The sequence below is a fragment of the Phyllobates terribilis genome, unplaced genomic scaffold (genome assembly GCF_046119375.1).
Source record: "Phyllobates terribilis strain yellow unplaced genomic scaffold, ASM4611937v1 Scaffold_5__5_contigs__length_657084704, whole genome shotgun sequence".
NCBI classification, from domain to species: Eukaryota; Metazoa; Chordata; class Amphibia; order Anura; family Dendrobatidae; genus Phyllobates; species Phyllobates terribilis.
Window position 1 is genome coordinate 382897241 of NW_027362765.1, and position 15249 is coordinate 382912489.

The window sequence follows — 15249 nt, forward strand, 5'->3', positions numbered from 1 at the left end:
TTTTTGATGTCACATAGTAAAGAAAAGCGAAGGAAGTGATTCATATCCTCAGCCTCTGCTTCACAAAGTACCATGGAGGATGAGTGCCACCCCAACATCAGAGCTCTCAGCTCCTATTAATCAAAGAATCCTTGACTTGCTTCCTGCAGGTGTGTTCATTGCTCTCATGGAGGAAACTATGAACAGACGATAAAATACACACCTCATAAGTAGAGAAAAATACTGCAACATAGCGGAGTGTCACCTGCCACATGGGCATAACACTCAGTCATTCACCATCCACCCCAACATTCGCTAAAAAACACAAGAGGCTATTTAACGGGTTTAAATATAGAAAAAAATATGTCATTTTGCTATCACAAATGCTAACTTTTTCAGTTGGCGCGGCTAAAACAAGATTAAATATGCTGATTCCAAATGTAAAGGGAAAACAGAAGCGAACCGAATTCACATGCAATTTTAGGAAATCTTCTGGGCTATGCCTGATATTAGATACATGCAAATCACCAAAAAATATTGCCATTATATACAAAGTAGAAAATTGCAGCAAGCAGGGAAGAGTCACATGACCTCAAGTGCAGCCACGCAACCTTCCCCATAATGCACTGCAGCTATCACATCAAATGGTATAGCAGAGCCAATAAGAAGGGACTATCATTGCCTGTATAAAAGTAGAGGCAAGGAATGCAGCAGCCACTTTGTGGTGAATCTGGATATTAAGAGGAGGTCATAGATCACAGCTTAGCAATAGACATAGGGAGAGAAAGCCATAAAACACAGAATAAACATTACAGTTAGTGTGTGACTGCACAGCAATGAAGAACAGTTACCATCTATTTACGCATAGACATATGTCACGCAGGGTGGGGGAAAGACTTAGTGCTACACAAAGGGAAGAAGGAAAGGGAGCCCATAATAAAGGGAATAAAGATGATGGCCGTACTTTATATGCGGAAAACCTGATGACAGGTTTCCTTTAAAAGAGCAAAAGCCATTGAATTTGTACAGTTAGTTGGCAAGTTTCACTTTCCTGCGTCGGATATCTTTGACATTCTAAGAAAGGCTCCATCTGTGTTAGTATTGTTTGGGCTGCAAGTCACAAATCATCTCCCAAGCTTGTTTTTGGAATGAAGAAGGCTCCTCTGGGATCTACAAGCCCCATTACTAATACCTTTCTTTCAGGATATGCTGTGAGTTGTAATTTCACAACAGCTTGAGAAACGCGTTGCAAATTCAACAAACATCTGAAGAGAAAGATTAATCTTACCTTAGTCTAATAAAATATTGGCCTAAGTAATTTTTGCACTGTGGTTGTTGGAAGTCAAGTTTATAACTACAAGGAAAGGGATATAAGAAGTGTTAAAGAACACGCACAATTACAGTAGATAAAGATTTATTTATTTAAATCAAATAAATAGAACTTAGGTTCCTGGTCAGCATGGACACGGCAGTCAAGCTCTTTATTGGAATCATCATCATCTCTGTGGTCAATAGTCTGTTGTGATCTTCAGTACCTTCAGTGAGCTCAACTAAGAGCTTAAAAGAGTTACAGGGGGAATTAATATTTTACCAGTGGCTTGGTATAATATAAAATAATAACTGAAGCTATACTCACCCATGGGCACTTACCGGGATACAGCGCAGGCCGCTCCGTCGTCTTCATCTACACTGCCATTGTTCAAAGTGGCAGCAGGACCCCTGGGTACAGGAACCTTTGCTTGGCCACCATGGTCAACTGTCTTCAGCAGCAGGTTATCGCTGATGTCACCGATGACGTGCTGCTGAAGTCACGTCACCATGGCTAGTCCCAGTAGTTCTGATGCCACTTTGAATGGTGACAACTTCCTTTCGGTGTAAGCACAAATCACGGAACAGCCTGCGCTGGATCCCAGTAGTGCCGGTAGGTGAGTGTAGCTTCATTTGTTTCGTTTCTTTATATATCAAGCCATTTTTGCCCCAACCAACCCTTTAATATTTTGTATATGATTAACAACTGTGTATGTGAACTAGTCAACATAGAGATATTATACAGATGTGAAGTTTTGTTATATAATTATTTGTCAGCTCAGCTCGCCAGAAAACATGATGAAACATGATGAAACCACACAATTGAGGTTTAGTTCAATGCATCTGCAATGCCATGAAATTATGTGTTCTAAGCAAGCTAGCAACGGCGAGATTCAAGACAAATCTTGTGGACAGGTCATAAATGTCCAAGATGATAACAACCTTTTACGGCTTCATTCACACAGGTTTCTAAGTGGGTACTTTGCGTGGATGATGTCGGTGCGCACTAGCTTAGGTCAATCTTTGCAGCCTTCTTTAGACATATTGTTCCGTATTTTCTATTGCAGTCATCCTGATAATAACCAGATTTCGTCATTAATGTGCAGCGTTCTGGTGACTGCACCTTGAATTGGAACCTGAATAGAAAGAAAATACATGAATAAAAATTAGAGTTGTCCATCGCCTCTCACGCCCACACCAGGAGAAGGTGCTGCCAGCACTGCATCTATGGCATCGATACCTGGCAGGAGGCCGTCAGTGCCATGTCACCAGAGCCTCTCACCCCCTGATACAAAATGTATATTTTTAGGCACAATTAATGCTATTTCACACAACATGTCTCTTATTTTTAAATGACCTTTTGTATTCCGAAGTGCCTATGTTTATTACCTGGACTCTACTTTTTGCAGCGCTGATTATTCAGACCAATGCTACACTGCAACGTGCATCATGTTAATTGCAGAGCACATTGTCACCTTGTAACACTGCATCTAATGATGTCTATGAAGTCGCATTGTGACCCAGTGCTGCAATCGAAAGGCGCAAAACATCCAATCTGGATTTTTGGGCAAAGGTCAGACACGGTTTTGTCATCATGGACTCAAATACATCTCACATGCGGCTGAGATCTGTCTGTAATTTGATGATATATATATTTTTTTTAACAGTCAAATTGCAAATCTAAAATATAAGTGTGTCACCCCAGGGGTCTGGTTTCCACAGTAATAGCAATATTACGTCCGAGAGCAGGTGGGAGGTCTCCTGGTCAGGAATCCTATGCATGCCACACCTCCTGCCCAGTCCTGGGAGGGGAAGAACTTCCCCTACATAAAACTGGGGCTGAGGCAGGGTTAGAGGAGAAAGAGAAGAAGAGGAGTCCCAGACAGAGACACAGTCTGGTCTGGAGAGGAGCGGCTATAGGAAAGAAAGATCAGGAGCTCAGTGGGAGCAGTGCTAAAAGGAATCAGGGGCTGGAAGCTGTAGAGCTCGCCCTGATTGAAGAGTTCTGACCGGACCCGGAGTCCGAGGCTGTGGGGACTAATCCTTACCCAGCAGCAGAAACCGCCCGGCAGGGGATTTCAGGTCCTCTGGTCAAGAAACCCGAAGGCACGGTCACACGCAAGGGACCAGCACCGCCGTCGTGGAGCGGAAGCTACCAGAAGGCCCCGAGTCACCGGCCATGCGGGTGAGCACCACACGGTACACTCAGGGATGTGGGTTACTTTTACCAGCCTCTAGCAAGGTAGTCAGAAGAGTACGATTAGTTGGGGAGGCCTACAACTCCACCTGGCCAGGGGAGATTCCATCTGCTCACGGACTGACCAGGCCCCGATCGCTAGCCAGTACTCCAGGAGGGTCTACCTTTGCCACCAGTAAAGACCCTGAACTACACCGCACCGTCTCTGAGTGTTTCATCATCATCTCTAACAGATCTGCCCTGAGGCCATACTCCTCCCGTGGGGAGTCATCTCATTCTCAGCTGCACAAACAACACCGGCCTCAGCGGACTGCCGTGCAGCGGCGGTTCCGTGACCGCAATCCACGGGTGGCGTAGTCGAACATTCTAACATCTACTGCTAAATACTGCCGCTCAGTTTGACTCCCTGGGCACGGACCGGGTCACCGCCACGAGACTACTACCCCCATCTGATCCGGCTCCGGGTAAGCCCCCGTGCGCGCGATGCCGCAAGACACAGCAGGCCCAGGGGTGCGTCAACTTTTGGCGTAGTCGGCAGGATTTCGTGCCCGCAACCACCGGGTACTGCGTGCCTGAAAAAGAGACTTTTAAACTTACCTGTGGTGAAGATTCCCGCCATCCGGCGCCATCTTCTGCCTTCTTCCCACCATCCGTGAAGTTTTCCCGCCATCCGGCGCCATCTTCTGCCTTCTTCTCGCCATCCGTGGAGTTTTCCCGCCGTTGGACGCCATCTTGAAGACGCCGCGCGGGAAGAAGAGGGGCGTGGACTCCGAAAAGCCCGCGAGAACTGAAGCCCCGCCTCACGTCCGGACATTGCGTAAGGTCCTGGAAGGAGCCCAGCAGACGCCGACGTCACAGGAGCGCGACGGAAGGTCCTCGACCCTGACGATCCACTGCGGAGCCGCGGCCTACGGAAGAGGATCATCGCAAGGTAGGCCACGGTCCACTAGGGGGGAGGAAGATGTCGGATACGGAGGAGAGCTTCACTGCCGCAGCCACCGCCAGCGCCACCGCTGCTGCGGTCATGCCTTTTACTATGCCCTATATCCCGGGGGCAGCCTGGCTACCCCAGTACTCAGGGGAGTCACATACCCTGAATGACTTTAGAGAAAAGCTGGATAGCCTCTTCCAGGTGTACCCCCTCACAGAAGAGCAAAAAGTGAGCATCCTGGTGGCCCAACTAACTGGGGCAGCCCAAAGGGAGGTAAAGTCCTGGCCACCTGGGAGGAGGACTGTAGCAGGGATATTAACCCGGCTGAAGGACACCTTTGATACTCGCACCTCAGCCGAGATTAAGCTTAGATTCTACGGGTGCAAACAGCGAGCACATGAGAATATAAGGGACTATGCACTAAACCTACAAAAGGCCCTGAGAGCCATTAAGCAGACCGACCCTGACGGCGTGGGAAACGAGGACAGGCTGTTGACCGAACAATTTATAGAGGGACTATATTGCAATGCCCACCGAACCCAGTTGCGGGCAATGGCCTTACAGGATCCTCATCTGGACTTTGCACAGTTCAAGGACAGAGCCATCCGGGTGCTCCGAGAACCGGCGTTGTGACCCACAGGCGCCCTACTACCGCTTACCACCAGGAGGCGGCGCCCTTGTCGGCAGGGCCTGTGGGAGCTGATGCGCAGGCTTTGAACAATGACCCGGCTCCAGACCTGCACCAACAGGTCCAAGAGCTAGCTAAAAGCGTAGCTGCGCTAACCCGAACTGTGCAGTCTTTACAGGTTGCTGCTCCAGGGAAGATCCAGCTGGCATCCGGACCGGAGGACATCCCGTGGCGTCGACCAAGGAGGACCCCACCGGCCAGAGGAAGACCCAGCGACCGATACAACGAGGACGGACAACCCATCTGCCGCCGCTGCAATCAACCCGGACATATGGCAAGGTACTGTCCTTTAAACTGGCACAACCTGGGGTAGAGGGCCAACCCCTAGGAATAAGATCACCAGGCCCATCGAACTGGCGTGACAAATATGTGGGAGGACGTCCAGTCTTGCCTGTAGTACTGGATGGCATTCCTATGAGTGCCCTACTGGACACCAGGTCACAGGTCACCACCATCCCGTACGTGCTCTTCAAGCAGTACTGGAATGACTCGGATATAACCCGCTACCCTGACGACGACTTGAGTATCATCGCCAGCAATGGTCAACCCGTGCCACAGATCGGATTCAAAGAGATGACCATTAAAATCGGTAGAGTCGAACTGGCAGCACAGGGACTGATCATTGTAGACATTGACAAGCGCGAGAGTCACCCAAAGATAACGCTAGGAACTAATGTGATTGAAAATTGTCTTGCAGAGGTGATTTTCATTTTACAGCAGGTTGCCAAGAACGCCAGCTCCGGCCAGCAGCGAGTGCTCCAAAAAGAGATCCGGGCACTGATGCGACGGCAACAAGTGGAACTCTCCGGTGGTGAGATAGGTAGAGTGAGAATGTGTGACCCGTTCCCTATCGCCATGCCCCCAAAAAGTGAAATGATGATTTGGTGCCGGGCAGCTATTGGTCTAAGAGGTAGAGACTACCAAGCAATAGTAGAACCCGTCTACTCAGACAGTAGGCCCACCATTTTGACAGCACGGGGGGTGGTTGATGTACGCCATGGGAGGGTGCCCGTTCGCATAATAAACATCGGGAAAAGGGAAGTGTACCTGCCCCGGTATGCTACGCTAGCCAAATTGTATACCATCAATCAGAATTCTGTACAGGCCATGGAACCCTTGCCTCCATCTCAACCAGAGGAAGGTAACGGCTCTAAGAAACCAATGGAGGACTGGTGTCAGCAACTACATCTGGGTACTGACTCCACTCCCTCACACCAGAAACAAGGAGTCTATCGGGTGGTTCAAGAGTACGAGAGAGTGTTTAGTAAACACCCGTTAGACTTCGGGCGAGTAAAGGGGGTAGAACACCATATCCCCACGGGAGACCATCCTCCCATAAAGGAGAGATACCGACCCGTACCCCCTGCACACTACCAACACGCCAAGGGGATGCTTAGAGACATGAAGGAGGCTGGGGTAATCAGGGATAGCTGTAGCCCCTGGGCAGCTCCACTAGTCTTGGTTAAAAAGAAAGACAACACCATGAGAATGTGTGTAGATTACCGGAAAATCAACCGTATCACACACAAAGATGCGTACCCCTTACCCAGGATAGAGGAGTCTTTGGCTGCTTTAAAATCTGCTAACTTCTTCTCCACTTTGGATCTCACTAGCGGGTACTGGCAGGTTCCTGTAGCAGAGGCGGACCGGGAGAAGACCGCATTCACCACCCCGATGGGACTTAGCGAGTTTACCTGCATGCCGTTCGGACTCTGCAACGCACCAGGAACCTTCCAACGCTTGATGGAATGCTGTCTGGGACACCGAAACTTCGAGACGGTCCTGTTATACCTGGACGATGTCATCGTCTACTCCAAGACCTACGAGGACCACCTGAAACACCTGGCAGAAGTGTTCGAAGCCCTGGCAAACTACGGCCTAAAGGTGAAACCTTCCAAGTGTCACCTCCTGAAACCAAAGGTGCAGTACCTGGGACACGTGGTGAGTGCTGACGGAGTGGCTCCCGACCCTGATAAGATCACCGCGATTAAGGAATGGCCAAGACCCTCCAGCGTAAAGGAAGTGCGGCAGTTCCTCGGGTTGGTAGGCTACTACCGAAGGTTCATTCCCGGTTTCACCAAAAAGGCAGCTCCTATGCAGGACCTCCTGATAGGCCAGTCCAGGAAGGCCAAGAACCAGAAGCCGCCCTTCAGATGGGAGAAGTTGGAAGAAGAGTCCTTCCGCCAGCTGAAGATGGCCCTCACGGGGGATGAAATCCTGGCGTACCCTGATTACAGCCAGCCCTTTATCCTCTACACCGACGCAAGTAACATCGGGCTAGGAGCTGTACTGTCCCAGATCCAGCAGGGGAAAGAACGGGTAATTGCTTACGCCAGCCGAAAACTGCGACCCACCGAAAGAAACCCTGAGAATAACAGCTCATTCAAGCTAGAGTTCCTGGCAGTGGTGTGGGCAGTCACCGAACGCTTTAGGCACTACCTCGCCTCTTCCTGGTTCACCGTGTACACGGATAACAACCCGTTGACACACCTGGATACGGCAAGACTCGGTGCCCTGGAGCAGAGATGGATGGCCCGCCTGTCCAACTATGAGTTCACGATCAAATACCGGGCAGGACGCTCCAATACTAACGCGGATGCCTTGTCCAGAATGCCAAACCTACCGGACGTAGGGGAAGATCCAGAGGAACTGGAAGAAGGTGAACTCCCCGCGTTCCACCGTCATGGGACTATCCAGTATTCCCACCGTGTAAGGGGTAAGCAATCTGCTACATTCAACCCTTTACCTCATTACAACTGGGCGGAAACGCAAGACAGTGACCCCGCCGTCCGACTGGTGAAGGAGATGCTGACTCAGCCAGATGCCCGCCTTGACCCAGACGCTCCGGAGGAGGCCAAGCAACTGTGGGTTGAGAACAGTCGACTGTTCCTTTACAAGGGGAAGTTGTGCCGCAGAATGGTTAACTCCCGGACGCATGAACTGATCTGGCAAGTAGTGGTGCCAAGAAGAGACGCGGCTATGGTACTGGAGGCATACCACAACGGAGCTGGGCACTTCGGATGGAAGAAGCTGGAATTCCTGCTGCGCGGGCGGTTCCATTGGGTAGGCATGAGAGGAACCATCGAGAGGTTGTGCAGAGACTGTGGCCCATGCAACCTAAGAAGGAAGGACCGTGCTAGCCAGAAGACTCCCCTGCAGTCCATCGTCACCAAGCAGCCGTTGGAACTGGTAGCCTTGGATCATGTAAAACTGACCCCCAGCAGAAGTGGCTACGTCTATGCGTTAACCATCGTGGATCACTACTCCCGGTTCTTGGTTGTCGTCCCCGTCAAGGACTTAACGGCTCAAACAGCAGCTAGAGCCTTCCAGCAGCACTTCTGCCGGCCACACGGATACCCAGAGCAGGTGCTGACGGACCAAGGACCTGCCTTTGAAGCGGAAGTCTTCCAGGAGTTCTGCACTCTGTATGGCTGCCGGAAGATAAGAACAACACCCTATCATCCGCAAACCAATGGACTCTGTGAGAAAATGAACCAGGTGGTGATAGACCTTCTGAAAACATTGCCCCTGGAAGAACGCAATCTGTGGCCTGAGAAACTGCCTGATCTGGTGGACCTATACAACCACATCCCGGTAGGTTCTACCAACTGTACCCCGGCTTACCTAATGAGAGCAAGACCTGGCAAGCTGCCTGTTGATCTGGATATGGGAGTCCTGACACCCGAGGACACTTCACCAGAAGCAGACTGGGACACAGAGAGGCAGCAGCAGTACCGGAAAGTACAGGAGAGCGTGGAGCGAAGTCTCTGTCAAGCTAGAGAAAGACAGGAGAAGACTTACAACCAGTATGCTCCCGCTGTTCCCCTGGTACCTGGAGAGCAGGTCTTGAAGAGGAAGAGACGGCTCCACAAGTTGGACGACCAGTGGGAGAAGGACCCGTACACCGTACTGCCCTCAAGCCATGAGAACCCGAAAGTCTGCACAATCAGTAAGGATGGAGGAGAAACCACAGCCATTGTATCCCGAGATCACCTGAAGAAGTGTCCCGAACAGCTACGGAACCCTGAAGAAGAACAAGAAGACCCTCGACCCGCAGAGGAAAGGGAAGATATGGTCAGTACTGTGCTCGGAGACTTCCCTCGGTCTTGGTCTCAAGTCAATGGCGCTGTTGTGGTACCCGTCCTCACCTTCCTCCAACCAGCATCTCAAGTACCTACGGAGAAACAGGTAGAGCTGGAAGAGCAGCCGGTCCAGGAGGCAGAAGACCCCACACAAGCAGACCAGGAGGATCAACCCTCTGCTTATAGTGAGCCTGCCGTGCCCCTAGTGAGCCAAAGAGCCCGTAGACAGCTGCCCAGTTTATCTTTGACAGCTCCTACACCCCGTAGCTCAGGACCAGTCAGTCAGCTCTGTAGGTCCACTAGAGCCACTAGAGGCCAGTTGCCCGTACGTTGGAGGATCTAAGTGTTTAGACTGTTTATTTGTATTTACCTGTTTCCTGTTACTTGCAAATAATTGTGTATTTTTAGTTATTTTATAGGTGTCGTTTATGGATTATCCGGAATCCTTTGTACATATGTTTGGAGCGTAACCCAGGAATGGACTAAAGACTGTTAAGGACTCGGGGTAGGACAGACCCCTACCTGGTTACGGCTCCCTGTTCCTTGGTGAAATGGACACCCTTGTTTTTTTCAAAAACTGCACCCGGTTGCGGACACGCCGTGACCATCCTAATGTGTTTTTCTTTATTATGATGTTTCTGTTTATACTTGTTATGTTTACAAAAATATGTTTAGTCCCGGAGTACTAAATTTTACTAGGGGGGAATGTGGCACCCCAGGGGTCTGGTTTCCACAGTAATAGCAATATTACGTCCGAGAGCAGGTGGGAGGTCTCCTGGTCAGGAATCCTATGCATGCCACACCTCCTGCCCAGTCATGGGAGGGGAAGAACTTCCCCTACATAAAACTGGGGCTGAGGCAGGGTTAGAGGAGAAAGAGAAGAAGAGGAGTCCCAGACAGAGACACAGTCTGGTCTGGAGAGGAGCGGCTATAGGAAAGAAAGATCAGGAGCTCAGTGGGTGCAGTGCTAAAAGGAATCAGGGGCTGGAAGCTGTAGAGCTCGCCCTGATCGAAGAGTTCTGACCGGACCCGGAGTCCGAGGCTGTGGGGACTAATCCTTACCCAGCAGCAGAAACCGCCCAGCAGGGGATTTCAGGTCCTCTGGCCAAGAAACCCGAAGGCACGGTCACACGCAAGGGACCAGCACCGCCGTCGTGGAGCGGAAGCTACCAGAAGGCCCCGAGTCACCGGCCATACGGGTGAGCACCACACGGTACACTCAGGGACGTGGGTTACTTTTACCAGCCTCTAGCAAGGTAGTCAGAAGAGTACGATTAGTTGGGGAGGCCTACAACTCCACCAGGCCCCGATCGCTAGCCAGTACTCCGGGAGGGTCTACCTTTGCCACCAGTAAAGACCCTGAACTACACCGCACCGTCTCTGAGTGTTTCATCATCATCTCTAACAGATCTGCCCTGAGGCCATACTCCTCCCGTGGGGAGGCATCTCATTCTCAGCTGCACAAACAACACTGGCCTCAGCGGACTGCCGTGCAGCGGCGGTTCCGTGACCGCAATCCACGGGTGGCGTAGTCGAACATTCTAACATCTACTGCTAAATACTGCCACTCAGTTTGACTCCCTGGGCACGGACCGGGTCACCGCCACGAGACTACTACCCCCATCTGATCCGGCTCCGGGTAAGCCCCCGTGCGCGCGATGCCGCACGACACAGCAGGCCCAGGGGCGCGTCATAAGCATATTCTGTTACACATAAGCCAATGTGAAAGACAGAACAATCAAATGCCAGTTTATAAAGGAAACTACTAAAGGGGCAGAAAGCAAAAATAATTAGAGTGGTTATTTTGTTTAATCCCTTTACCCCCCAGGATGGTTTGCACGTTAATGACCGGGCCAATTTTTACAATTCTGACCACTGTCACTTTATGAGGTAATTACTCTGGAACGCTTCAACGGATCCCCCTGATTCTGACATTGTTTTTCGTGTCATATTGTACTTCATGATAGTGGTAAAATTTCTTCGAAATCAATTGAGTTTATTTGTGAACAAAATTGGAAATTTGTCGAAAATTTTGAAAATTTCACAATTTTCAAAATTTTAATTTTTATTACGCTAAATCAGAGAGATATGTCACACAAAATAATAAATAACATTTCCCACATGTTTACTTTACATCAGCACAATTTTGGAACCCAAATTTTTTTTTTATTAGTGCGCTATAAGGGTTAAAAGTTGATCAGCGATTTCTCATTTTTCCAACAAAATTTACAAAACCCATTTTTTTAGGGACCACATCACATTTGAAGTGACTTTGAGGGGCCTTTATGATAGAAAATACCCAAAAGTGACACCATTCTAAAAACTGCACCCCTCAAGGTGCTCAAAACCACACTCAAGAAGTTTATTAACTCTTCACGTGCTTTACAGGAATTTTTGGAATGGGGAAGAAAAAAATGAACATTAAATTTTTTCACAAAAATGTTACTTCAGACCCCAATTTTTTTATTTTTGCAGGAGTAACAGGAAAAAATTGACCCCAAAATTTGTTGTGCAATTTACCCTGAGCATTCAGATACCATACGTGGGGAAAAAATACTGTTTGGGCGCACGGCAGGGCTCAGAAGGGAAGGAGCGCCATTTGACTTTTTGAATGTAAAATTTGCTTGAATGATTAGCAGACGCCATGTTGCGTTTAGAAAGCCCCTGATGTGCCTAAACAGTGGAAACCCCCCACAAGTGACATAATTTTGGAAACTAGACCCCTCAGGGAACTTATCTAGATGTGTGGTGAGCATCTTGAACCCCCAGATGCTTCACAGAAGTTTATAACATGGAGCTGTGAAAATACAAGTTTCACATTTTTCCCACAAAAATGTTTTTCAGCCTCCAGTTTTTCATTTTCATAAGGGTAACAGGAGAAATTGCACCATGCATCTTGTTGTCCAACCTCTCCTGAGTAAGAGGATACCCCATATGTGGGGAAAAAACACTGCTTGGGCGTACGGCATGGTTTGGAAGGGAAGGAGCTCCATTTGACTTTTTGAATGTAAAATTTGCTTGAATAATTAGCGGATGTGCCCCTGATGTGCCTAAACAGTAGAAAACCCTCACAAGTGATACCATTTTGGAAACTAGACCCCTCAGGGAACTTATCTAGATGTGTGGTGAGCACCCTTAACCCCCCGGTGCTTCACAGAAGTTTAGAACATGAAGCCGTGAAAATAAAAAAAATCTAACTTTTTCCACAAAAATGATCTTTTAGTCCCATTTTTTTTTAGTTTCACAAGGATAAGAAAATAGAACCTAAAAACTGTTGTGCAATTTATCCTGAGTACGTCAATACCCCATATGTGGGGAAAATACACTGTTTGGGCGCAAGTCAGGGTTAAGAAGGGAAGGAGCACAGTGTGACTTTTTGAATGCAAAATTTGGCTGGAATCAAGAGCGGACGCCATGTCGCATTTTCGGGAGCCCCTGATGTGCCTAAATAGTGGTAACCCCCCACAATTGACTCCATTTTGGAAACTACACCCCTCAAAGATTTTATCAAGGGGCATAGTGGACATTTTGAACCCAGAGGTACGACAGAATTTGATAACATTAGGTCATCATATTGAATAAGTTGTCATTTGTCTTGAGCGCAAGTTCTCGCTACTTGAGTTTGCATCGGGTACTCGGGTATGCACCATGTATCACAGGTGCTTGAGTGGCATGGCAGGCGATCACAGCAATGTTTTTTTGGCCGCGAAACATATGGGGCAGAGACTCGAGCATGTCACTCGAACACCCACGATACTCAGGGCATACCCGAGCACCCGATGCAAACTCAAGTAGCGAACACTTGCGCTCATCACTGGTCGCCATATTGTCATCATTTTTTTTTCTTTACTTTTGAAAAAATCCCACCGCTAACCCCAACCCTAATACAACCCCAACCCTAACACTAGCCCCAACCCTAACCCAACTCTAACCCTAGCCCAACCCTAACCCCAACCCTAATTCAACCCTAACCCCAACCCTAATACAACCCTAACCCTAGCACAACCCTAACCCTAGAGTTTATTTTTTTACACCGTTCCTCTTGTGGTATAAGTGATTAGATGACTTTATTCTTCGGGTCGGTGTGATTACAGAAATATCAGAATCATATCGGGTTTTTATGATTGACAGTTGTCACACACTAAAAGACGCATTTTTTTGGAAAATCTAGTTTTTGCAACGCCTTATTTTGAGAGCTATAATTTTTCCATATTTTGGCAGACAGAGTCATGTGACAGCTTGTTTTTTGAGAGACAAGTTGACGTTTTTATTGGTGCCATTTTCGGGCGTGTGACATTTTTTGATTGCTTTCTATTCCGATTTTTGGGAGGCAGAATAAACAAACAAACAGCAATTCAGGAATTATTTTTTGGGGGGGGTTTATACCGTTCCGCGTGTGGTAAAATTGATAATGCAGCATTATTCTTCAGGTCGGTACGTTTACAGCGATACCACATTTATATAGTTTTTTTTAATGTTTTGACGCTTTTACGCAATAAAAACAATTTTCTAGAAAAAATAATTGTTTTGTATTGCTTTATTCTGAGAGCTATAACTTTTTTATTTTTCGGATGATGGAGCTGTGTGGCAGTGTGTTTTTTGCGGGACAAGATGATGTTTTCAGCAGTACTATTTTTATTTACATTCGTCTTTTTGATCACGTGTTGTTCCATTTTTTGGTTGGCGGTAAGATGATAAAGCATTGTTTTTTGCTTTATTTTTATTTTTTACCGTGTTCACTAAAGGGGTTAACTAGTAAGACAGTTTTATAGGTCAGGTCGTTCCGGATGTGTAGATACCAAATATGTGTACTATTATTGGTTTATTTTTTTTTCATAGTAAATAAATATTATGGGTTCAATATATTTTTAGGGGATTATTTTTTTCATTTTTTTTTTTACATTTTTACAATATTTTTTTTTATTTTTTTTTTCACTTTTCTACTTTTTTTTACTCTTACACATTGTCCCACTATAGGACTTTCACTTTTTGCAGCCTGTCAGCGCTGCACACAGGGAGACATTACTTTGGTCATGCACTGCACATGACCAAAGTAACATCCTGCCTCCTGGTGACCCGGACGTTGTCATGACGACATCGGGTCGTCATGGCAACATTTGGAAGCTGCTGCAGACATAGCTGGACGCCGGCAGGAGAGGTGAGTATAGAGATCACCTCCCCTTGCCACCGCAGTGCTGCGATTGACTTCAGCATTGCGGGGATTAAAGTGCAGGGAGCGGTGCGGGACTGCTCCCTGCACATAGCACCGGGTGTCAGCTGTAACAATCAGCTGACACCCGGTGGCGATCGCCCCGCACCGCTTGTGTGCGGGCGCAATCGCAGCGAGCTTAATAGTACGTAGCTGGTCCTATAGGCCCAGGGCACAGCTACGTACTATTACTGACAAGGTCGGAAAGGGGTTAAACTATTTGAAGACCAATCTATATTGTACTTCAAGGACAAAGCAATATGTTTTTCTTTAAAGGGAATCTGTCACCCCCTGGGACTTATCTGACCTCTAATATGGGCATACAGGTGATAGTGCGCAGGCGCCGGGAAGTCTCACAACATCCTTGCAGTATTATGATTGCATAGCACACAGTACAAGTGTGCCTTCTGTAAAAAGCAAAGTGCGCAGGCGTGGGAACTGGAGAAGGGGAAATATTTTAATTACCATAGTAGGCGAGGATTTCTTCCTGTCCTTCGTCACGTAAGCATTGGAAACTTCACTATAATATAAAGCCATTTCACAACAACCAGACCGCTAAAATGAGGCATACAGGTAAGTATAGATTCACATTTCTATCACCTGTATGCCCATATTAAAGGTCAGATAAATCCCAGGGGGTGACAGATTCCCTTCAACTTTATTCTATTGGTGGTTTATTCTATTGCCATTATCAAGTATGTATTTTTTTTATGGTAAACTGTATTTTAAAAGACTAAAATAATTTTTCTCAATTCAATAGCAATATTTTGAGGAGAGATTGTACTTTAATAAATAAAGCTTTATTTTTACTTTCTTTCATCCCTACGGAACTTGACGCAATGGTACCTTGATTAT

At 47.7% G+C, this 15249-nt stretch overlaps 1 protein-coding gene across 1 annotated transcript in view; it reads right to left on the reverse strand.

The window, feature by feature from the left end:
* Window positions 1-1449: 1449 nt before the first annotated feature.
* The window catches only part of LOC141271203 (killer cell lectin-like receptor subfamily F member 2), a 90840-nt gene continuing 77040 nt past the window's right edge, over window positions 1450-15249 (reverse strand). Inside the window, exon 8 of the mRNA XM_073681316.1 lies at window positions 1450-2423. Coding sequence (XP_073537417.1) covers window positions 2294-2423 — 130 coding nt within the window. The 3' untranslated portion in view covers window positions 1450-2293. The remainder of the gene's footprint in view (window positions 2424-15249) is intronic.